Source organism: Cydia strobilella, chromosome 8 (genome assembly GCF_947568885.1).
Source record: "Cydia strobilella chromosome 8, ilCydStro3.1, whole genome shotgun sequence".
Taxonomy (NCBI): Eukaryota; Metazoa; Arthropoda; class Insecta; order Lepidoptera; family Tortricidae; genus Cydia; species Cydia strobilella.
The window spans coordinates 17597983-17625238 of NC_086048.1; the positions used below are offsets into that span (position 1 = coordinate 17597983).

The window sequence follows — 27256 nt, forward strand, 5'->3', positions numbered from 1 at the left end:
TTTGGTGCAGTTTTTTTTAAATTGTTTAAAAAACACCCCCTAGTCTTACAATGAAACATTTGTATGTAGTATACAATGAAACAGGTCTCATGTCTAATGAAATATAATGTTCACTACTGTACACCATTTACTAGTACACAATGAAACAAACTCATAATTTTAAAATCCATTTAAATAACCAATTTCAGCCTACCACTATTTTCTCAGTTCCTTTCTCATTAATTGATTGAAAGCATATATGTATTAATGTCACCTATTTTTACACCGTTTCAATGTTTATTGACCATGTTTCATGGTAGACTATAATTATTACATTTGTTTCACTGAAAAAATTGGAGTGTTTCATTGAAAACAAGCATATAAGTACACAATGAAACAAAACTCATTTTTTAAAAAAAGGTGTTATAATACAGAAAATGGTAAAGATAGGGATAAACCAAGAATGCCATAAGATAGCCAACTAAATTGTTTCATCTTCATACGAAATATCACACTCATAACTTTAAAAACACCAGAGATAGGAAGGTTTGAACTTTTGGTGTTTCAATGTTCCACAACTTACCCTACACAAGTGAGTATTACTTTATATAGTACCTAATAGTACTTACTCACCGTACAGAAAAGAAACTTTCTACAAAACTGTACGGTACTATCCCTTTCGGCTATTTAGGGTTGTCAAAATTCAGGTTATTATCTTATCTGTGGTCGTACACGCAAAGGGACGTCAAGTTATGACAACCCTAATAATTGCTCAGAGCAATGCTGAGCCGAACGGAGCTGAAATTGACGGACGCTCTAGTTTCCTACCTCTGGCATCAGCAAGATTAAATTATTATGTCTCATAACTTAATAAACTAAAATAGCTGATACCAAATGTCTCAGAAAAATGTGTTTTGTTGTTGTGTATATGTGTGTTGTGTTTTCTTTACAATGAATTGTAATGAATCGTTAAAATCTAATATTCGGCTACAATGTACAGTCAGCCAATGTGATTCCTATTAGACCACTATAGAACCTTGTCGCTTTAGCTATTAGCAGGCGTGGCTCTCTCCGCGATTTCGTCGTGCCGCTACAAGTACATGCGGCCCACACCAATTTTGGTGTCTAGATATAGTAGTACCTGAGTTGGGGTCCTTTTTTCGTCCGTTCCTTTTATGTAACCTCTCACAGTGTGTCATATGTCACACTCTCCTATGTAACCTACCATCATGTGACGTTAATAAATGTATTCTATTCTATTCTAACTCATGTACGGTTGTTAAGCACTATATTACTTCTAAGTCTATTATGAAGTTGATATTTGAAACTGGGTGTGTCGCGTTGTAAAACCTAACGTTCTAGGACTATAAATGTAAAACTTAATATCCTAAATGATGCGACGTTGCACAATCTTGTTTACAAGAATCTCACTTTGTAACAGAAACTTACACTTTATTAATTAAGAAGTTACGGGAGCCTTAACCAATTACTTTTCCCAACTTGCGTAGGTAACAAATTACACTTTTTTTTTTTTACCACGTCGGTGGCAAACAAGCATACGGCCCGCCTGATGGTAAGCAGTCACCGTAGCCTATGGACGCCTGCAACACCAGAGATATTAATATTACATGCGCGTTGCCGATCGACCCTTTAAAAACCCGTATATACACTCCTTTTTTGAAGAAGCCCATATACTGTACCTCGGCAGGGAGCTCAATCCGCAGCTGAAGCGTCTTAAACATAGAGTATTAAGAGGGGGTGGAGGAGGAACATATGGATATGGCCGTCGCGCGAGTTTTGCCTTTTATCTGAATGTACAGTACGCTGCAGAGATAACTAGGTATAATTTGGTGTGACAACGATGATCAAAACTTTGAGTAAAGTTTTGAGAACAATAGAGAGGTAGGTACACAAGTATCTTCTGCTATTTACCTAGCGTTATCTCTGCTTTTGCCAGGGTCCGCTTTCCTACTTGCCTTTCTCCACTGCGCGATCCTGGGCGTCCTTTCGTGTGTCCGTTTACGCTCTTATCGGCTTTCACGACATCGAGCCATCGCTTTTTTGGTCTGCCCTGGGGTCGAGGGCCGCGCGCCAATTCCGTGCATTCGGAGGTCGAGGAAGTGGGAGGGTGTGCGCCGCGCCCGTACGTCAAAATGACACCACTCTGTCATGAAGCCCAACATTCCTAACATTCCTCATCCGTGCACGGAATTCGCGCGCGGACAGTAGCTAGGTGTGTATAGTGTAACTACATGATCGTGTCAAGTAATTTTTTTAGATTTTTGGTCACTTTTATTAAAGCTTAATATAGGTGAAATGCCGAACAACACTGACAGATCCATATCGTACCGTTGTGACTTCTTATAAGCATAGTTCTAATTGGGCCGACTGTTAGTTACAAGTTACAAATACCTGCCTATAGTTCACACGTGCTTGCGGTGCCTTTTCCAAGAACCATTCACAGCAAAATGAAGCGATTATAGTCAGCAGGAATACAATACAGGCGAGCTGACTTGCCGAAAGTTTACCTATTTATTTTGCTAATAATTGAATTTGTTGTTGCCTCATCAGTGATTCAAATTCGTAATATTTTTTATAGCTATAATTATAATTAGGTATGTTAATTCAAAGTAAACCATCACCATATAGTTTTCATTTATAAAAAACCGGATAAGTGCGAGTCGGACTCGCCTACCGAGGGTTCCGTACTTTTTAGTATTTGTTGTAATAGCGGCTACACTGGCTACAGAAATACATCATCTGTGAAAATTTCAACTGTCTAGCTATCACGGTTCATGAGATACAGCTTGGTGTCAGACAGACAAACAGACGGACAGACAGACAGCGGAGTCTTAGTAATGTAATAGGGTCCCGTTTACGCGGTTACCCGTTGGGAACGGAACCCTAAGAACTGTTGGAGCACAATTACCCAGTAGGGAGCAAAGTAGGCACATTTTACCGATTACGGTACAATAAATAAAAATTATTGAAAATACAATTTAGAGAAAACTAGCTATTTTTATATACTACTAACGGCCCGCCCGGCTTGGCAAGGGTAAACCTTAACAGATTATATGTACCTACACCTAAACCTTCCTCAAGAATCACACTATTGATAGGTGAAAACTGCATGAAAAAGTTTTTGAGTTTACCGAGAACATACAGACAGACGCGGGGCCTTTGTTTTATAATCTAGTGATGAATGCAACAGTTACGTACAGCAAATCTCCACTGCAACACTCATTTGATGACAAAAACACCCGTATTCCGAATGAAAGAAAAGCGACATTTCCATCAAATGATTGTTGCAGGTATGGGGTTGAGTAAGTATAGCGACGAAATGGTAAGTACTGAGTTATCGCAGAAAATAAGTCACATTAGCTTAACGAGATAATACGCGAACGTCGCATTTTTACCTAACCGTCCTTACCGACCGGTCATTAATACACGGTATTATTGTTGTTGTGTTTGTGATGCGTCATGACACGTTTGAGTTCGAATAAAAATCATGACGCGACCATTTCACAGATGTATCTACAGATGATTTAAACGTTTAGCCTGCGAGGTGAATATGTCGGTACTGTACATCCTTTAAAAATGGCTTCCAACAAGTGTATGATGATTTCTTCAACATCAAAAGCATGTTCTATCTTGACGCAAAAACTTTGTTCGGTAGTTGCATTTAGTAAAGTGATAGCTGGACTTTACAAATAGCCACGTTGGATTGCCGGGTGTTGACTAAAGAAAGTAAAGAATGGCTGAACGCGTTTCAAGATTAATTCTTCATTAGCTGCACAATTCCACGTTAGTTCACTGCATAATAAGTTGTCAATATTACACCTAAAACAACGTCTGATCATACGTCAGGCAGATCGTGAAACATAGTTGACTACCGTCAAAACATTACACAGGAACATTACGATCTGCCTGATCTTACGATTAGTAAGAAAGCTTCAGATCACGTATTTGTCGACAATTACATGTTATATGAGATATTTCTTAATACTTTACTGCCCTTGTTGCCCTAGGTATGTATGTAATATACTATTTTACATCTTTCATCCCACACACGTGGTCGTGATCACACCCATTCGCAACCATTTTTAATCAGCGCCATTTTGTAAACACGATCACCGCTGTGATGGCGGCGATAACGCGATTAGATTCCGATAGAACGTCGTATCGACCGGAAGAGCGTGAAAGGGCGCCTACGTCATTACCTATGAATATTAGAGTGACTAAAGGAATGAAAATTGTGTATTTCATTCATTCATTCATGCAAATATTATGTACGTTCCGACTTAACCTTAATTATACTTGTGTAACATTCCAGAAAATAGCGTACTCCCATCTTAAAAGCCGGCAATTAAATCTGTGCCGGCAACGGATTTGTGTAGAGTTTGGATGTACAGAGAGACTGGAATTAAAAACATTTTAACTTACTTATTAATTTAAACTAAAATTCTTACATTTTTTTAATGTGTGTATGACATTTTATAGAGAAGAGAGAGAAAATCAATGTTGCCACACGCTAAGGCGTTTTTACATGCTTAAACTAATATTTATATAGAGTTAGACCAAGAAAAGTCTGCAACGATTTTAATAGCATACGCAGTGCAAGTGTTATTTATACGTCATAATTTCATAGAAGTTTGACGTTTAAAATAACACTTGCACTGCGTGTGCTATCAAAATCGTTACAAACTTTTCCTGGTCTAACTCTAGGTGTCTTTTACACAAATAGGCACAAATTTAAATGAAAATATCCCTTAAGTAACAGTCCCATCCCAAGAGGCTTCTCGTCAATCAGCGATACCTTTTAACTCGTCTAACATCTGCATAATAAAGAGCCACTGAGCACTTTCAGAACCCAATATCAAAAGGGATCATCTTAGCTGAGAGCTGGCGTTGCTCAGGACTTTAAATAAGCGTTCCGAAGCTCGTCAAGGGACGAAGGAAGTTCTCAAATCAATTACGTACCTAGCTGCGTTTTAAAAGGGATTCTTTAAGCAATTTCTTGGAACTACATACGTTTTCAATATTTGATCTGTTTCTTTAAGTTACAGATGGTTGAAATGACACTAGCTCCATCATGAAAACAGTTTAAAAGTAGATGCGGGGATTTTTTTACAGAAGTGAATATAATGATAGAACTAGTCATGTAAACTGTACAAACACTGGCCGATTTCGGAGTCGAGATCCCGAATGTCAACAATATGATGATCATACTGAACAAGGTTTCCCATGGGACCTATATGAAGTAGGACTACCATTATTTATTTATTTTATTTTATTGATCAATTAAATTATGTAACACAGCATTACAGTAAACCAAGGCACAAAAACTACAAAATAACAGAAAATAGGAGACAAAGCAAAACAATATACATAAAAATGAAATGCACTAAACATTTTATTTGGGCGACGACGTAACAGCGTGGCTCCGTAGCGTGGTCTGACTCGGCGTAGGATCCGTCAGGGTAGCCCCGGAACCGCCGAAACACCACACCTTTCGGCCAGAAGTCCGCGCTTGCGATGGTGTCCTGCAGCGGCCGCGGCACACGCACCACAAATTAACTGAAGTGCACATAGTGACGCGACTGTAGCTGGTGCACCCTCAGCGTGTAGCCAGTCTTCCGACAAACGTAAGTACTCCACCACCTCGTCCGCCACGGTGGAGTAATGTAGGCGTGACACGTATAGCGCCTTCTCCGGCTCCGCAGTGCCACACAGAGACTTACGAGGCGCCTTGCTCGTTTTCTTTCCACCAGTGAGAATCCCTCCTTATCCACATTATAATATTATGATCCTATTGATCCATACACAACACAACCATTCCTGCCTAACTTCTCAACCTCCGCTCCGTGACCTCTGACCTACGAAATCGGAACCGACTAGCTATTGTTTCGACAATCAGCCAATCAGCGGCCGAGCTCTTTATTCAGCCATTTGGACTAATTGCGGATAGATTCTATCATAAAGTGGATACTCGTAGGTTTAGATGCTTTGGTAGACATTATTAGGCACGTGATTGATAATTGATACTGGCCATCCAAGATAATGCTGAGAGGCTACCGCGAAACACAATAATAGAAATTTCGTTATCTGTCTCTATCACTCTTGCATATTTGAGCTATAGAGAGTCAGATGGAGAAATATCAATTTTCGTTTTTCGCGGTAGAGGCTCTGTTGTCAATTTTATCTGGCAACAGTGGCAACACCACCAAAAACGTCACTGTTTCAAGTTGGTGTTTATGTAGAAGCAGACTTAGATCGACGGACGCTATTTCATGTTGAAAGTAAATAGCAGTTGGTTAGGATTAACGTATGTACGCGTTCTTACTTATATACCTATTGAAAGTATGCCCAAACTAGCTTACAGTTGCAGATAAATAGGCAAAATACTGCTTACCTACCTACCTACCTAAGTACGCTACGCAGTCTAAAAGGCTCTTATGTAATGTGAGAACTGAGAAGTGTCTACTATTTCCATTACCATCCGATATCTAAAATTCCAAAACAAAGTGTAGGTTATGTACAGTAAAGTTATGTACTATAAGTATCATAATCAACTCTAACTTCTGTAGTTTTAGCTCCTTTGTCAGTGAATTTGCCAATGTTATGAAATACGGTGTCCTAGTACTAGGTGTTAATAAAGCCAATATTTAAATAAATTAAATTCACAGCTTTATTTGTCAAACAGTTCCTAAGTATTTTAAAAATAAACAACTTCACGTCACGGTCATGCGCTCCGGCTAGTTCTTCTAATTGCCATCTCTAAAAATAAGAACCGAAGAGTTACAACCCTAAAAACACCCATTCGATACAAATAAATCCATGAACTCGAAATGAATGAATTGAACGGAGTGAATCAATGGATGCAACAAGTGACTCCGGACGACCTTGAACATTGCGTTTTAGACACGCCAATGCCAGGGTTGTCGCCGTTATCGCTATCTGATCAGATTTTATTTTAATAAATAGTTGGTGCGTTTATTACATAGAAATTAATTAATTTTCCTTTGTTGTTTAATAATAATACGATACGATACACACCAATTGAAATTATAATTTTCAAGAAGTTTAAAATAATGTGTGATAATTGTTGTGGTTTAAAATAATGAACTTGTTAGATACATTTAATTCTTATTTTCTGAATTACGTACAAAAAAGAAATCACATAAAAATAAACTACCTAGTACCTACAATTGGGATCTTGCAAATGTATGACAGTCAGTTTCTTACTATTGTATACCTACTTATTATTTCCTTGGAAATAGTAACAGATGCATGTAAAAAATTATTTTATTGATCGTATGTCAACTTAATTGCCGGTTTTTCCGATACCGATTTAACAGGTTATATGTATGCGAACAAACCTGATAATCATGCGATCTGCTACTAGGTTGCCAAAAATATTTTCTATAATGCGTTTTCTATATATGAAATATATATTTACCTGCTACTGAATTTCGACCGAACTTGCCCTTTTTTATAATTTGGGTTTATCGACACAGTCATAATCATCGCACAGTTAATATATCAAACTTTGATCTTAAGAGCTGTGTCACCTGCAATGCACCGAGAAGTGGCATGCTGCCAAACAATGTTGGTATGCGGCGCACATGACTCCTCCGATCTAACACTAGGTACATTAAGGGCGATAATCGCTTACTTCGTCAATCAGCCGTTACGGACATGGTCTAGAATTAGACGATTGTTGCCGAAATGACAACGAACTCGCTGGCATACAGCCAGGGAAAATGTGAGCCATTACGGCCCTTTGATGTTAATGGGATATTGAGAAAGGTGGCGCAATGTCTCGTAAAGTAAGTGTGATAGTTTATTACTTTTTTAACGTTAATGTTTGTACTTTCTGGCTGATTTATACAAACTGAACAAATCGAATTACATGTAAAAATATTGAATTTATCATCATTAGTAATTCATTATTACTTTTGCACAAAAATTTGTGCAAGGTAGCTTTAGATCTCTATAAACCTATATAATTTCCTATCGAGAGAAAATATTTTTTTTATACAGTTGCTCAAAAAGGCTACTTTTCGTGGCTGTTAGCGTGCGGAAAGTTGGTTTTCGCGAACTAGTGCTTTTTACTTTTCCAATTTTTTTAAATTTTTACTTGTTCCAATTCATGACTACTTATTGATGAGTGTTAATATTAGTTTCCTTTAAACGTCGTAATTAACATAAAAACCTACTGTTAATGTAAGAACACGAAAAATATGCATATTTCATATTTTATTACTTACCTCTTCATCATTATAAGTATTATAACACGTTTATTTTTTAATGGTCTGAATGGAACGAAACGCCTGTCGAAGAAGAGGCGTATTTTCTTACTGCAAGAATGTTTTAAGTTTCCAAAGGCAACATTCGATATTGTTTTTATAAGTATACAATACACAAATAATCATAAATAACGATATTTAGGTAATAATAGTACAATGTTTTAATATTTACAATTGTTTATGTCTTATAGAACATGCATTTGAAAAAAAAACTCATTGAAGTGGGTTCAATAATAATAACAAAATCTATTCTAGTCGAATAAAAGCTAGAAAAATACTTCTTCATAATGTCAATGTCAATGATGTCACAGAATTAATAATATAAAAGTTTCGAATTCCATTCCTTACTTGTTGCTTTTCTTATTTTTTCGCAACTGTATTAAAAAACGTCGTTCGATACACGTGCGGAAATGTCATTCTTCGAAATGTACTATTTCGGTGTTCATGTCGTTTGATATTTTTTGTGAGCGAAATTTTATAGTAAATGTTAAATGACCACTTGTATTATTGCTTACAGTTAACAAATAATTCGTATACAAATAGTTGGTGTGGGCTTGGGCCTTAAATTATTACTACATAGCTTGTTGCGAAAACCACTACTTTTGTTATGAAGGATTTTATAACATCATGTTCAGAATTGTATTATAGAAAGTATTACAGAAACACTATAGAATGAACTCAGACATTTATTACACACCTATAACATATCACGTAACAAACGGTGAACTTCCCATTATCGGGGCATACTCTCGAATTTCCCCAACGCAATCCTCCCAATGAAGCAATTTAATCTCAACTCCCCATATCCCAAGGTCGATAATATATCAGCATTAAAACTGGCACTTGTTGCTTGGCATGACCCTGACCCATTTCGAGCGGCGCCATCGCCTGTTGCGCCGGGGGTGTCTCATGTTAATGAATGGTTTCTTATCTGTGGCAAGGCTGGAGCGTTTTTTCCTTTGTGGTAACGTTGTGATACGGGATCTGAGGGGTTTTTATAGCGACATATTTGTAAATAGCTACAGTGCAATTTTGTGAATAAGCGAGTTTTTTCGTCTTGCTATGCTATTACTGCTATTACTTAACACTAGTTAAATATTTATCTACTTACAAATATGAAAATGTTTCAGTATAAGTAAGTACTTTAAATAAATAAAAAATATATAGTAAAATATTTCATATGTATAAACAGTAGGATTTTTTCTTAACATCGCGTGATCATCGAGTACGCCACCTATATATCATAGATAACTTAATGTTTAATATCTTCAATCGAAATGTGTCGCCATGAGCATATACTCCTATTCTATTTTCTTGAAATATGTAGGTACGTTATTAGAAAAAAAAAACGGATTATTTTGTAGTTATACCTAGTCCTGTAAACCAATTTGTCAGTAAAATAAAGCGAAAAATGTAAAATGTATGTATAATTATGCTTTTTTCTACAGATAAATTCCTTTGCTGGACTTTACCTGTTTAAGCGTCGGCCAGCTTTTTAGGCATACATACCTATATTGAATTGAAACACAAATGAAAAAACATGGCCTCCGGGCCTCCCCTCCCGGTGTCTATTGCCGTCTGCTCCAACTTTTTTAATATCAATTTTAAGCTAGGCCATCGCGTTACGTACAGCCAGTTTTTTTTAAAATGGCGCCTCGGGATTAGGCTCGGTGTTCGTTGTTTGTTTTATTAGTGAAGGGTTTATTTTTATTTTTGTTGAAACGGTAAAACAGTTTTACTATAAATGTAGGCGGATGAATGAATGATTATTTAATTGAACTACACTCATAGGAGAAGAAATTCTAGATTTAAATGAATGACGCCGAATTTACCATTCATGTCGACTATACTCTTTCAGTGAGCTTGTCAGTAGAAAAAGGCGGTAAATTTAAAAAATGTAAGCGCAAAGAGTTGGCTTTCCATAGAAAATTTGCAACACATCGTAGCAGCTCATAGCATAATCATAGCAAAATATTGTACCTTCAATTTTACGCGCGTCTAATTGTAACTACTTAGTTCCTGTGACGAGAGAACACCACCTAATACCTAAATATTCACCATTATTATAAATATGTATAAAATATAAGACGTAAAAAACTAGCAACACATGAAATGTCATTTTAATATTATCATCTTCCTTGCGTTGTCCCGGCATTTTGCCACGGCTCATGGGAGCCTGGGGTCCGCTTGGCCACTAATCCCAAGAATTGGTGTAGGCACTAGTTTTTACGAAAGCGACTGCCATCTGACCTTCCAACCCAGAGGGAAAACTAGGCCTTGTTGGGATTAGTCCGTTTCCTCACGATGTTTTCCTTCACCGAAAAGCGGCTGGTAAATATCAAATGATATTTCGTACATAAGTTCCGAAAAACTCATTGGTACGAGCCGAGGTTTGAACCCGCGACCTCCGGATTGCAAGTCGCACGCTCTTACCGCTAGGCCACCAGCCACCAGGGCTTCATAATTTAAGCGTAGAGTTTTTATATTTAGAACAAATCGCGGCTATATAAACGTTGTCGCTATCAGCTGAATTAACAAAGCAAAGCAAAGTTGAACAGCTGACAGTAGTCTTCGGTGGCAACAGATATGTTTACTACACATGTGACCTATATTTGTGACGTTTTCAATCAAAAAGGCACCATATTGTCATTTGTCGATAAGGGCTACTTTTTTTGCATTCTTATGTCAGAAACACCTTATTGACAACTGACAATAAGTAACGTTTTGCTCGAAAACGGCATATTTACAAATCGAACTGACACGCTTTTTTGTTTACAGGGCGCCCATAGTGCAAACCAGTGTCGCAAAACAGTATGTAGTGGACAGTGTACGACAAAACAGTGAAAATGACCGACATAATGCCCGACAACGACTTGACCGACATACCCGACATGGCCGACGAGGACGGCTATGAGTTTGACTCTCTGAAAATCCCCGAAATCGTGACTCCGGACGACATGAACGAGTCAGGGTATCAAGAGGGTTCGGAGAAGAGTTACGGGGATAGGAGGGATTCGAAGGAGGGTTTCGGGGGGGAGGGGGATAGTGACAGCGGGGTGGACGGGGTGTCGAGCGGGTGCAGCACGGCGGACGACTGTCCCGTCGTGTCGGTGAACGACGTCGTCGCGTATTACGACGACATCCGACCGCGTCGACGTCACGTGCCGCAGCTGAACTTCTACAGCGTGGATATTGAGAAGATGGCGATGGATGCTGTTGCTCAGGTGAGTGTATTTTTTTACACGTAATATCAATTAAAACGGGTTTTTACATCCTTCTTAGTCGCTGTACTCTTGTCAGAGTGGTCGCGGGTTTTTGTATTCTACTTCTTAGTCGCTGCACTCTTGTGTGGTTGCGATCGCGAGTGACAAGTTTCTTCGTTTCAAAGAAAAAGGGTGTTTTTGAACGTTATTTGTATATAGGAGTTTGGTCTGTACCGAACAGCTTTCATTATGAGCTTTATAAAAGGTAAATTCACCGCTTCGGGCAAGACTTTTCTGTAGGACAACTAACAAAATTAAGAACAGATATACATAGAGACATATTTTGTTTTAGCGTCCTCAATCCTCTTAAAAGATGAACAAACTAGAGAACATCAAGTGATGTAATTAAACGATAGTATTACAACATTACAGCACATGATCGTTAGAGATAGGTACATTATGTCATAATGCCACAATAATTCTAAGTCCGCATACCCTCACCAAACGTTCTGCACATAAATAACAATAATTTAAGCGGTTTTGAAACTTTGTCCCTTAAGGGGATTAATGGAGCGTAAAATTTTGTATCAGGAACAAGGATTTTGGAAGGACTTGAAACTTCGAAAAAGACACAATAAGAATCAGAAAACAAAAAAATATTGTAGCGCTTTGAAAATTGGTCTGAAATACATAAGGAAAAGGGCTTGAAAAATATTTTTCAAATGAGGGATTCGAATTATTAAACTATATTTGGTTAAGTTGCATTAGTTGGTGTTATATCTGTTTTTTATATAATTTATAATTCTTCATTGTAAATCTGTTTTTCTAAAATCTAATTTTATCCGAAACAAAACAATTTTAACGAATTATATGTCATAATATAAAGAATTGATAGAATCCCTTAAAAATATATATTTCATGAGTAACTATCGCGGTAACGGAAGACAATCTTATCCTATGCCGCTGTGGCCCCTGTGGCCGAATGGCACAGGCACCTGCCGCGATAGCAGAGGACGCTGGTTCGATTCCAGCCTGGGGCACTGGAGGCCTTGGTCACTTTTTCTTAGTATATGACATTTATTTCAGATTATTTCAGTTTGAAGACAATCTTTCCACAAAATTAGGTAGCCTGTACATGTAAATGCATAATCTAATCTTATGCAGTAAAAAGCAGATATTTTATGATTATGTGGCATTGAATAATAGGTAGGTACTTAATTATCCTTTGTTCTAAAATTGAATGTAACATAAAACAAGCTAATCTGTCATTTGAAAAACAAACCTCTTACACATACAGCAGAACCCCTTGATTTCATAATACGCTTATTAAATTTGCTTCAGAATCTTTTAAAGCTGGTTTTTCTGTATTTAAGGCATACGTAAGAACACTTTTTAGGGTTCCGTACTCATAGGGTAAAAACGGGACCCTATTACTAAGACTCCGCTGTCCGTTTCTCCGTCCGTCTGTCCGTCTGTCTGTCTGTCACCAGGCTGTATCTCATTAACCGTGATAGCTAGAGAGTTGAAATTTTCACAGATGATGTATTTCTGTTGCCGCTATAACAACAAATACTAAAAAGTACGGAACCCTCGGTGCGCGAGTCCGACTCGCACTTGGCCGGTTTTTTTTCTCCTAATAGAATCGAAAGAGTTCATGATTCGGAGTAAAAATAGCATAAAATTTCCCAAATTAGATTTTTACGTCCCACATACTGCCGTGTCTTATCTAACCTCACCATAATTGGTCAAATAATCAGAGCTTTATGGAGCCAGAATGCGCAATATTTTTTTAAACAGGTCTAATGTCATCTGTGTAACATCAGACGTTCAATCAATTACCAAACGTACCTATCCTTCAGAAACCTCTCTAGTTATAAAGTTAGAAAGGTATTAGAACAAAATGTTACGTAACGTAGCTTCGTTACAAAACAGTAACTGCCCGCCTTTCTCTCTAACAAACATATACTGAGGAAAAGTTACCTCAAACGGATATATCGGCTACTAAATACAAAAGGATAATTATGAATACTTATTAGGCTAGCGTCTGCTTAAAACGCCAATTGCGACGGACAGCATGCCATTCCGTCACGAGTCACGACAGACGACGGATACTGTCAGCCTCTCTATCGCTCTTCCATTTGTGCGATAGAGAGGTAAACTTCATATGCGGATCAAGTATGAGCGATAATTCTCCCTCAATTAGATAATCGAGATATCGATAATCGATACAAACAATTATCAAGGGAAAATTTGAGGGAAGAAGAGGGAGAGGTAGATCTAGATATAAATGGATAGATAACATTAAGGACTGGACACTTACAAAAGACGCAGCCACTCTCAAGAGATTAGCAAAGACCAGGAAGCTGAATGCCATGCTAACCGCCGACGCCCATTAGATGGTCATGGCACCAAAAGAAGAAGAATTAGATAATAAGCACAATTGATGTGAAAATTAGACCGATTTGAGAAGTTGCAAAGTTCGAATACGGCTTCAATTCTAGCATCACTACCAGTACCATGAGTCACTGACAGTGTCAAAACTGACATATACGCTAACTACGTAATTTACTTTCTATACATCTCGCTCGCACTAATATGCGAGTACGAGCGAGATGCATAGAAAGTAAGTTACGTTCTCGATAGCGTTTATGCCAATGCCAAACTGGTGGTTAGCCACACTGCTCCGTAAAAGTTCTGTTAAAGCGGCATTTTATGTCAACCCAAACAAAACAAGTTTATCAGTTGTCCAAAACTAATTCCATCTCTTCACGATGTGTATTACCAACTTTTCAAAACATCAACATTTTCCGCAACTTGAAAACCTCGCATTTCAATGGGCACGGAGGTTTTAGTTACGATATTTTAAGTAGGTATTTGTTACAAAGTGGGAACGGTGTCATCGTACTTATTGTTTTCAAAGAACCGGGAAGTGAGCCTAGCTTAAAATATTTGATTACAAAGGGAAGGCGGAGAGGTGAAAGCAAATTAAAGTTGTCAATAATTCTCCATATTTTTAATTCTATCTGAATTTTAAGAAAGATTAACCAACACACATATACATACACCTAAGGTAAAACACTACTGCCCTAACAACACAAACTATTAGAGTTAGACCAAGTTAAGTTGGCAGCGATTTTGATAGCCTAGACTGTGCAAATGTTAAACGTCATAATTTCATAGAAGTTTGACGTTTAAAATAATACTTGCACCGTCTTGGCTACCGAAGTAGCTGCCAACTTAGCTTGGTCTAACTCTATATATGTGGTATTTTCTATAAAAAGGGACCTTATTGTCGATGGCGCTTGTGCGCTTACGCCATTATTAACGATGCTCCGATATAAATACCACATAAATACAATGCCGCGCGACGCTGTGCGGCGTAAGCGCCATCGACAATATAAGGTCCCTTTTCATAGAAAATGCCCCATATGTGCACTACAGGGTGGCCCAAAAATATGTTGACCATTTGAGGCATATTGTTGATATTTTGATATATGGCTTTGCTTTAGAAATTATCAAAAGTAAAAAAATCGATGGTTAAGTTAATAAGGCATGTTAAGACGAAATAACAGCTGAGCCCCTTCTCAGATTTGAAAATTTTAGGTAAATATCTCCGTCGCGCTGACGGGGGCGGCTCCTAAAATTAGTGCGATAAGGACAACTGCAGCTTGGGCGAAAAATCCTGGGTAAAAATATCAGAAATCGAGGTTTCTTTCTTAACATTTTCCTTCTCCAAAATGTAAACAAACTGAGCTCTCTGAAGCTAAACTTTCAAGTAAGTATATTATATTCTCGCATACTACGAATGAATACCAAGAAGCAGTGGCGTGGCTAGGCGTGGATGTTGGGGCGCGAGGCCCCTTCGGACACATTGAAAGAAAAGGGCCTCGCAGATGCGACTTCGCCCACGGCTAGATTAGTTCAGACTTAGACTACGCCACTGCCAAGATGCTTTTCTGAAAGTAAAATTTTATATAAGTATTTCGGAAGTGAATCTTAGTGCCGCTGTGTGGCATTCTAGTGGTTATATGGGGCATTTTCTATGAAAAGGGACCTTATTGTCGATAGCGCTTACGCTGAACAGCGTCGCGCGGCATTGTATTTATATCGGAGCATCGTTTATTATGGCGTAAGCGCCATCGACAATGAGGTCCCTTTTTATAGAAAATACCACATCACTTTTAGACTAGACAAAGATGTCTTGAATAAATATAGGACAATTTTCTATCAACTTGTATAAACTTTATAAATTTCGAGATTTGAGGACATTTAAGTGCGTTGTTAAACAACCAAAATTTACGCGTTGACTGAAAGAGAAAATACAAATAGACATTATTTATGGTTACGGAAAGGGCCTCTTACCCTTAGGTACTTATTATTAATCTGACTTGCACTATTAAAATTAATGGTCTTCTTCTTTCTTGTTTTTTTTTCATTAACTTCAATCTTTTAAGATAATATTATGTAATAATATGATAATCAAGCTACATATTTAACTATTTCTAAATTCACAAGCTCTTAATAGTTTCTGTTGCAATGAAATGATTTTAGTTTATGTTGCTCAATGCGGAACACAACCACAAAACATACTATCTATTGAAGATAATATCATTATCATTTAGTTTGCTCTTATCCTATCCGCTGGGGGTCGAAGCACTATTTCGTGATTACATCTCTGTTTGTCTCATTTCACCATTCACGAACGTTCTTATCTAAAACCGGCTGTAACGATTTTGATTAAATGCTGATTCGAGGGAAATTCTACTTTCCGAGTTTTCGAAGAAATGTTATGCTTAATGCTTGTCCTTATTACTCACGTATTTTACTCGTGTGATATGTGCCAAAGAGCCTTGTGTTTCGATTTTTGCCAGTTTTATATGAAGGCAGTAAATTAGGCAAAATATTTAGTCTCCATTACGTGTCGTACCTAATATGAAACGCTTACTAGCTCTTTCTAACAAAATGGACGAGTTTTGAGAATATCTTTACCTTTACTTATGTATTTTATATACATTCTACCGCATTATGCCGCTAATTACATCTCTTTCCTCAATATATCAAACGAAAGTGACGTAGCAACGCAATTCACTAACAAACCACGAATTGAGTTAGCCGCATACAGACGATACGCCTTTACTTTAATGGTCGAGATTCTCCATTAAATTACCACTTTTCTCGTCATTAGTTAAAATTGTTAAATGAACTAGCGACTGCTTAAAGCACGCAAAACGTTATTCATGCTTTTAAATCTTAACTGCAATTTCAATTAGGTATTGCTTAAACAGTCGAGTGTGGTCTAAGCGTTGAGTGACTCGCCTATTCACTTGACTACACCAAATCCAATAGAAGAGATAAAAGTTGTTTATAACCTAGGCTTAAGTATGTTACTTATAGAGGAATACCACGTGCAAGCTATACACAACAACTAAAAGCAAATGTCGTGTCTTACAAGGACCTAAAGAACTTTGCCAAGGACCGCGAAAACTGGCGCATTCTCCATCGACAATAGCCATGCTCTTAAATTATGATGATGATGTTAAGTATATAACTAACACCTCTATGGAGTCCTGGTACTCTGAAATAAATAATATATTGTATTGTAAAGTCACATTCGGATGGAAAGTGTAGAAACTCGCTATTGCACCGTTACTGCCGCGGCGTTGACGCAGGCGATGGCGAACGATAGAAGAATATCATTTCGTCTGCCATGGCACGTGTCTGCCACAGCAAGTGTGTCTGGCACGCTCAATGTCTGAAGAGTTTAGACATTAATATTATCGATTATTAAGCGAGTTAAGCGACTGTAAAAAAATTATATTAAATAATTTTACGGTTTAGACACTTGTTTTTAGTCACTCGCGCGACGTGTTTCGGAGAGCCTACACTACCGCTCATAACTATTTAGGCACTCGTATTTTTTTCCTTACAATTGTATACAAAATCGACTTTCAGAATTATACCGCTGTCGCAGTCGGGTAACAGTTTTTTGTGCAGTTTACTTTTTTAATTTAACAGACATATCGAGCTTCAAAATGATGTGCAGAATATTCGTGTACATTGTCTATTTAGCAAATGGCAAGCGTAAAAAAATCCATAAATCGTTTTCCAGTACTAAAACGTTTTATTTTGTATGAACTAGTACGTAAGGTTTTTTTTAATCGTTGCATAAAGTAAACTCGAAATTTTATAGGATGTCTTTGGCAACAATTTGAGGCTCAATATATTTACCTAAATAAAAATTCAATCCAACATGTAAGAGAGTCATTTGCTTGCGATCGAACAGTATGATTTTGAAAATATAGCGGTAGTGTAGGTCTAGGTCTGTAAAAAATGCTATACGAATAAATAAATGTCTGTAGATATTAACCGAAATCTGCAGCCATCCGCTTGTGACTTATAGTAGGTACGGTCGCTTGCGCAACACGAATCGGCCGACTGTCTTCGTTTCAATCACCTGCAAATTTAATAATTGGGCGCAAGAGGAAGTGCTTTAATAGACTAAATATTTGATTGTACACCTTGTACCTACTGAGAGTAATAGTGAATGTTATTCAATGAAGTAACGGGCGTTTTGTGGCCTAAAGCTATTAAAGGGGCCCACAGATTACCAGTTCACCGGATGATATTAGTCTGTCAGTTAATCGCAAAAGGTCACACTCTAACAGTTCCATTTCATTTTCGGCCTGACGACTAATACGAACCGAGTGCTGTGTGGCCGCTTGACGATTTCTTTCTGCGTCGACCGATATCGGCCGGACAGTCCGTGGTCTTGGGGCGAAAATTGACGACTCAACTCTAAACTGCTAGTGTGTAGAGGGGGCAGCAGGCCTTGTTCAATTCTTGTCTTGACAACTTTTCTCGCATATGGCCTGCATTCCACATGTGCTTAGAAACTGCAAGCAAACAGCGCCCTTGGTCGACATCCGAACACCAATCGATTCTCAACGCACATAGATTCGACTACAATACGGCTTCTTTCTCCCATCTCTACCAATCGAACCACCAACAAAACTTTACACAAAAGACAACTCTAAAGTTATAAATATAGAATAGGTAATCGTTTGTTTATGCTCAAGTCTTGTGACGTTTTGTAAAGAGAAGGTATGAGCCAGTGACGAAGCGGTAGTAATTAAGTATTAGGCATTAGTGCTCGGTTATTTGGCCTTGACGAAGATTCGTTTTCTTCGTTTGCACATTTCTGATGGCTGATTAGGCGTAACTTGACGACCGTAATAATGCGCAATATCTAAAGTTAAAGCGCAATAGTAATCTAAGTGCCTGTTGTTACCTAGATTAAAAGTTGTATATATCGCATTGCTATTTCAATCAGTCTCGGTACAAAAAGAACTGAGGTTGAGTGAAGTAGCATGACAAATACGAACGATTCCGAGAAAATACGATGGAACATAATTATGCACTACATCTGTACTATTGTTGCCTGAACAAGAAATACTTAATTCACCCAAATACAATCATATTAGACTCGTAAAGTTTTTTTCTGTTACATATTTACATTAATGTGTGATGCACCAACAGCACCATCAATTACTCAAGTATTTACAGCCAAATGCATGTGCTTGATTAAGCATATTACACGTTAGATAGCATTAATTAAGCACGTCAGTTGATAGGATTTCACACTGTACTAAACTTCGTTAGTACCGCAAGCAAATTTCGCACGCAACAGAGTACACTAGTCTCCCAACCCAACTGTACTGCTCTGCACATAACAGTCGTAACAGCCATCGGCAAATGCATTCAATTCTATACCGCATTCTCGTGTGATAAAGTTCAAATTCTAACTAGACTTATGGCTGTTAGGAGTAGTGGGGGTCGTGGTAGTAGTAATCAGCGAAATTTGGGCGCAGCACAATGCAATTTGTCCTAGGTTCGTCGCGTTGTGTGGTCACAGCTTACTGAGACTACAGAAATACCTTTCAATGTAAACATTTGTTGATGTGATAGTTGAATATTACAGAAAATAGATGTAAAATTTGTCTAAAATACTAATTGTGCTATTATCTACGCAAACATATGTGACGTTTTCAATCAAAAGGTACCACATTGTCGCTTACCATAAGGACGAAAATTGCTTAGTATCTTTATACGAAAAACCTGCCAGAGCGTCCTTATGGCAAGCAACAATGTGGTACCTTTTATTTGAAAACGACACATATAAATAATAAAAACAAACAAATTACGAGTGCGTGCGTGACAAAAGTGACAGCAAATGTTATCTGATTATGTTGCTGTTGTTATGTCGTGTCGTGTTGTCTTGTCGCGTTGGACACATCACACCTCTTATCCTTAATGCTTATATAGGTACAGTCGCCATTAGATATATCGGAGCGGCCAAGGTGCTTACAAATATCTGAACACGCCTCTATTGTCAAGGCGTTAGAGCGCGTGTTCATATTTTGTGAACGCCTAGGCCGCTCCGATATATCTGATGGCGACTGTACATATAAAGTAATCAGTGTTTTAACTACATATTCATCGGAAAAGAAATTAAAAAACCGGCCAAGTGCGAGTCGGACTCGCGCACGAAGGGTTCCGTACCATTACGCAAAAAACGGCAAAAAAATCACGTTTGTTATATGGGAGCCCCCCTTAAATATTCATTTTATTCTGTTTTTAGTATTTGTTGTTATAGCGGCAACAGAAATACACCATCTGTGAAAATTTCAACTGTCTAGCTATCACGGTTCATGAGATACAGCCTGGTGACAGACGGACAGACGGACAGACAGACGGACAGCGGAGTCTTAGTAATAGGGTCCCGTTTTTACCCTTTGGGTACGGAACCCTTAAAACGTGTGCGCAATCAAAAATTCCGAGAAAAAGTCATCTGTCTTTTATACCGGATTAAAATCAAATTAGATTTAATACCTCAGCTATAAAACTCGATTGCAAGACTATTTTATGACAGTTGATTAATACACTGTTTGATATATGTTTATTACTTTTAGCGCATGATTAAAATATTATTCAACTTAGTTACATAAGACCTATATAACCGGATTGAACACAACTTTTAATCCTTGCGAGATATTTTCTCGCAAATATTGTACAGGTTGACCTTAGCCATTGGACTAAAAGGCGGCTTCGTCATTTATCGGTCGTCACATCACTACGACAACCGGAATGTCACATCACTAAGAAGCGTCGTCCATCTTGTAGATCGGTTTCTGGGCGTCGTACGCGCCACATACTATCCACAACTAAACTCCCATATTTTGTGATTCTCTAATAAATATTTGTTATAATGGTGCTCTGGTGTTTTTACTCTTACAGCTTCAGAAGTGAGATAATAATCTTCGCCTACTACGATATAATTTGTCGGAAATTGGCATTACGAAATTAACCGCGCGTAGTCCTTTCCTTGTTTCATTGTTGTGAACGTTATCGTTATTTAACAGAATTAATCTGATTGTAATCAGTAAATGCACCAACACCACTCATCAGTTAAGGACTATTAAACACGAAGTCCAAGTTTAGCGCCAAAATTATGCCTACGTGCTGCCGGCGTGCCTTGTGTTTGTGTTGTGTGTTTGCTTTCAGATGCCTATCTATCTATTGCAGTTTATGTACCTCAGTGGTCAATGATCATGACTGTCTGAAAAATATTGAAGTATAAAGCTGCTGGCGTGTATGTATTACAATATTCACAGCAGAATATCACAGGACACGGGCTGACAGTTGCCAATGTTACCATTGCTTTTGATATTGGTATGAATAAAATACTTAAATCCTTGGAAGAAGTCTTGTTGGCCGGTCCAACACCTAACAATGCACCGGGACCATGGTGGTTGATATTCACTGCCTCACTTATGTGTTGTGTTTTGTGATCCATGTGCTTTCAGATACATATGTGATTATGTGTACATAACATATTAACACAATGCTATAATCATTTCTACAGTTGTGTTATGGTGAGATTTACATTCAAGTAAAAAGGCTTACAAAACAAGTTGGGTAATGTAAATTTAGCCTAGATTGATACCTTATGTATGCTGGTATTATGTTTCATGATTAACAATGAGTGCTACTTAATACTTTATCCTTACAGTCAAATTAAAATAGATTTCAAGTTTTCAAAAACACTGGAGGACAATATCGGTTACAAGTGTTTAACACCGATAAGGAGAAATTAATTGCTGTTCCATATATGTGTGTGTGTGTGTTCTTATACATGCTTATTGCAACTGAACTAATGCTTTGTTAGTATGTTTTTGGGTTGTGTAATTTCCAGAAATTTGACAGCAATGATTCTTGAATTGAATTACCATACTGGCTTGTGGCTATCGGCTCAGGCCTCTATAATGAACCCAACTGGACATGAATAATATTTTAAAGTTAAATGGTTATGGATGCCAGGTATATGTTCAAGTAATTCATTATATGGAGATATTGTTGTGTTCCTGCCGGTGAGTAAGGTTGCCAGAGCTCAACGAGGGTGCGGAGTGTTATGGTTGGCAACATGCATGTAGCTCCTTTGAAGTAGTAGGTGTACATAGCCTACGGAGACTGCTTAATATCAGGCGGGCCGTATGCTCGTTTGCCACCAATGTAGTACAATAAAAATATGTTGATAAGTGACTAATCTCTGGTTCCATGGAAAAGGAGGTATTTATTTAGAAATAAAATATTTGTTCATGATTTACCTACATGTATACTAAGGGTCAGTATTAGTATGTGTTGCATTGACTGCAGGTTGGTAAAATGCGCTTTGTGAATAAGCAAAAAAAATAATTATTGACATTTATTTGTAGTTGGGTAGTGTCTGCGACAAATTGTATTCACTACATGTTGCCGGAGCCTTCATGGACTGACTATTTTAAAAAGCAGTCCATATCACATTCTTATGCATATAACCTCATACATCCTTATCTTTGCAATTAATATTAAGTTGGAGACATACAAATTAACATGGATAATTTCTGTCTGTACTTACATACATTTCTTCTATGTATGAAAAATCTCATGAAAAGAATATTTACTTATCCAAATTGCATACCACTTATAGTATACCTATTATGGTTGTTGTTTTGTTCATAGGGATGTGGTTTAAGTTTGCAATGCAAAATATTTTTCACAAAATTTCATCATGTCATGAAATGAACCAAAGACATATACTTCGACAGACTTACCAAACAAATGAAAGTTTTATTTGCATGTCGTGGTCAAGTGTCCACTTGAGGCATTGACAATGATAATAATTTGTGTCTTTATCTTACATTATATTTCAGATGCATTTCCTTATAACAAAACTTTTGATTGCTGGTGAAGTTTTGACCATAAGTTTAAAATACTTGCATCGATTTAGTATGATTACAGGAGTTTCCAAGGTTTAAATCTTGTCAAAGAGATGGAAATATTGTACTAGGCATTTATTAAACTGTGTATCATACTGGTAAAGCAGGTTGTTGCTAATGGTAAGCAAGTTGAATACTTTCAGGAGTCGATATGGACTTTGACTGTCTACATGACATACATGTCTTACATACAAATGCCATTGGAGCACTGGACTCTAAACATATCGGTCAGTTAAGTATTAAATGGATGCATAATAAACAAAGGTAAATAGCTTGGTTAAAGCTTTCCATATATTTTAACCCATTTACTGCTAATGAACATTGACCGAAGCAAGTCATGTCATGAGCTACTTACTGTTTGAAGTTATTGACACTTTTCCTCTGAACTTGCAGTATGTTGTGATACTTTTTGTATTATAAAACTGTACATTTTAATTGCTTCTTGTTTTCATAAATGAGAAGTTAAAAATTATTTTTCACAAATTTTGTGGATTCACTATTGTTTTGCAAGATTTATAAATTGTATTCTATTGTGAACTCATGTACCTTACAATGTGTGCTTGCATGGTATTTAACAAAATGATTTAGTTTTGTGCAGGTATGAGTTAACCTGGATGATGATGTGTTGAGTTACCAACACATAAAATGCACATGTACAGCTGAAGAAAGTCAAGTTGTGTCTTGGGAAGCTTTGTTTGACAAGCTTTATGGTTTAAGCATATGTACCATTGATCTGGCTGATTGATACACAATATACACTTTGATGATGGTTGCAAAATACAATTAGTGAAACCTCGATAAGGCGAACCTGGGTAAGAGAGTAACCTCGATAACATGAACTTCTGTTCTGGTTCTACCGTAGTTCAACGGTAGTATAGTAAGAGTGTTGTCTTTATTTAGGGGCACGGAAGAGGCAAGCCAAGTTGCACATAATTATTTTATAATAGGTCGCATGTAGCGACTGCTTATTATTTTATATCTTCGATGTTAAAGGCAAATGCTGTTATTTCAACTACTACAGTGTAATTTTCTCCATATATTTTCAGATTAAGAACTGACTGCTATTGCTACACTGTGTTTCGTGTATACACTCTCAGATTAAGATTTGAGTTGTGTTTTGCCTTTATATTCTCGGACTTGGAACTGAGATGTAATTTTATTAGACACTCGGATTGAGAACCGAGTTATTATTTTATTTATATGCTCTCGGATTGGGAACCGAGTTGTGATTTTGTTTTATCCCAGATTTAGAACTGGGTTATTGTTGTCATACTAATGTGTTTTGTTAACAGGTTTGCCGACTATAATAAACACATTGTGCTTGATTATTGTAGTTACCTACCATGGTAATGCTTGCAATATATTGTTTTATGGGGGCCCCACTGTTTGCCATTTTACTTTAAAGGCTGATTCATAATTCTATCGGTTGCTTCAATGTCAGCTATATATAGAGGTTAAATTATTGTGTGTTCTTTTATGAGCTGTTACTCGAACACTCGGCAAGGGATGCTATCCTTAAGAGGCTAGTTCCTGGCGCCGGTAATCGCAACATAGGCTTTAAGAGGCGGTCTGTTGCTTGTCACTATCCTTAAGAGGGTAGTTTGTTACTGGTATCTGCAGTGCAGGCTTTAAGAGGCGGACCATTGCATGTGATATAAGACTTTCGGCAAGGGATGCTATCCTTAAGAGGCTAGTTCCTGGCGCCGGTAATCGCAACATAGGCTTTAAGAGGCGGTCTGTTGCTTGTCACTATCCTTAAGAGGGTAGTTTGTTACTGGTATCTGCAGTGCAGGCTTTAAGAGGCGGACCATTTCATGTGATATAAGACTTTCGGCAAGGGATGCTATCCTTAAGAGGCTAGTTCCTGGCGCCGGTAATCGCAACATAGGCTTTAAGAGGCGGCCTGTTGCTTGTCACTAACCTTCAGAGGCTAGTTGTTATTACTATCTGCAGTGCAGGCCTTAAGAGGCGGACCATTGCATGTGTTATTAGACTACCTTCAGAGGCTAGTTGTTATTATTGGTTGCTTATTTGTTGTTGAGAGGTTGGCTTGAGACCTTGTTTCACAAAAGTATGTTTTAAGACTGATGATCTTAAGATTACCTTGAAAGGGTTGCTTGCACTTATACTTTCTAGAGATCGCTGACGAAGTTCCGGATCCAGTAGAGTTGAGGGAGTGCCTGTTCGGAATGCCCAGTTGAAACGAGTGCATGCAACACGCTCCGTGACAATCTTATCGTGAAGGGCCGACTTCTACGGTCGTTGCGCCTACAAGGGCAGTGGTATCCTAGCCTGCATATGGTATTTTAACACGGTAATGTTTTTGTCTAATAATTAAATCTGTGGATAACTGCCATTAGTCACGATGCTAGAAAGCGGTGACATGAAGTACTTGATTATGTCACGACTAAAGGTGATTATGTAATTTATAACAATGTTGCTAAAGAGCGCCCATGAGTTCTGTCCAAACATAATTGCATCTGTCTCATGTTTTTACAGAAGTAGACAAATTTTGACTGTCATTGTTATTTACGGTATGATTTTATGGCTATCAAGCCGGACCTGTGATCGAAAGGGTCTAACTGTGCCAATTGTGCATTTATGGATCGTCGTAACCTTATCACAGTTATTTGGACAACATTGGTATTATACTAATGCTAAAAGCCTGTCGCTGGCTATAGTTCCAAGGGTAAATTATCACGCCTTGTTATGTTAAGGAACCTAGTCTTTTCACACGTATGTTACAGAGGTTCGTAAACAAGAGTTTATGCTGTTTTCATGTGCTGCATCGGAGGGCAGCTATGCACACGCATGAGACGTGTCCCATGTTAGCCACTCACGAGTTGTACGCATTGTTGTGCGTGCGTGCGAAGGAGTCTTATATCCTACAACGGACGACCCAACTGTGAGTTTGTTCCAAGTCTTTGCTTTTAAAACAACGCAAAACATCTTTGTTACGTTTAGCGGTCAGTATGAAACGCACCGCTCATGGAAGGTTTGGGTTACCTGCATGGGTACATTATACAAGAAGGTTATAAATAAATATCAAATAAATCCTTCCAAGTTATGACGTTATTCACAAGAAAATAATTTATGTTAGATTGCGTTGCAAAAGTGGTTTATCTACCCGCCGCTAGATGTCAATATTTTATTACTTGCATAAATAATTAATTGGTATTTCTATCCTCTTGGTGTCATATGCACATGAAAGGTTTAGTATACCTTTTGTGTATTTCGAGCAAGTACCGAGCAGTCTTGCAAATGCTAACACCTCTTGTAGGTACCACGGAATATTTGGTTCCTAGCCTGGTCATGCAATCTTACATTTAGTTCAGTCAGCTGACCTTAGCCTTACCCCAATTCGATTAAAATAGAACTAAATGTCTTGGTGTAAGTTGACGATAACGAAATAGACTGTTTCAACGGAACTTGAGTCAATTACTTAAAAGGACCAAGCCTTGTGTATCGGCTGAGCATAAAAGATGCTTGTTCAATTCGCAGAATAACGAACAGATGGAGGCTACCGCCACCTGGTGGAGGCCCAGCTTGCTGCGATTTTGTTGGCTGCGGCTGTCTCCAGTGGCGGCACGGCTAGCAGTGACCTTCGGGGCGTAGGTCGGGTCAGGAGATGGCCGAGCTAAAAGGCGGCTTCGTCATTTATCGGTCGTCACATCACTACGACAACCGGAATGTCACATCACTAAGAAGCGTCGTCCATCTTGTAGATCGGTTTCTGGGCGTCGTACGCGCCACATACTATCCACAACTAAACTCCCATATTTTGTGATTCTCTAATAAATATTTGTTATAATGGTGCTCTGGTGTTTTTACTCTTACAGGACAAACCCTGAAATCCCACGTAGAGTTACTTCTCAGGAATGCTCTAACGTTAATATTTTTTTAATTATAACAAAAGATAAAAAAATACATTTTCAAACAAAATTTTATTCCAATGATCGACAACAAAAAGTATTAATAAATATAAAAAGTAATAATATTAATCATTGGCAGTGTTTTTGACCACTTGTTCGAAAATGTGCGGCAATGATGACATTTGTCAAAAGCAGAATCTTATTAATGTCGTAAATAAAAAAGATATTCAATAAGGTCGAAGAAGGTTTCATATTATTTGTTTTATTACCTCAGGAGCTATAAACACATACAGGCTGCTCCAAAGTAAAAAATCGTTATTTGTTAATTTCTTCGTAACCGCTACACCGGTTTTTAGAATACTTGCTATACTGATTCTAAATACCCTATTGCATATGTACATTTCGGCTTTGTCCAATGGCTAAGGACAACCTGCATAGACATAATGTCTATATTGAACTAACTGTATAATTAAAGTAACACAATTTTTTTTAAATTACCTTTTCTTTACACGTGGTCGGTCGACAAAACATGCATAGAAAGTTAGTTTATAACATGAGGCGATTTGGTTACAATAGTC

At 37.8% G+C, this 27256-nt stretch overlaps 1 protein-coding gene and 1 long non-coding RNA gene across 2 annotated transcripts in view; both read left to right on the plus strand.

Annotated features, from left to right (window-relative positions):
• LOC134743746 (terminal nucleotidyltransferase 5C) overlaps positions 1-27256 on the plus strand; it is a 331263-nt gene that overhangs the window by 26899 nt on the left and 277108 nt on the right. The window contains exon 2 of the mRNA XM_063677382.1: positions 11067-11512. Coding sequence (XP_063533452.1) covers positions 11135-11512 — 378 coding nt within the window. The 5' untranslated portion in view covers positions 11067-11134. The remainder of the gene's footprint in view (positions 1-11066; positions 11513-27256) is intronic.
• LOC134743700 (uncharacterized) lies at positions 20689-26622 on the plus strand. The gene is made up of 2 exons (XR_010128035.1): positions 20689-23037; positions 23071-26622. It is a non-coding gene; the product is annotated as an uncharacterized LOC134743700 (long non-coding RNA).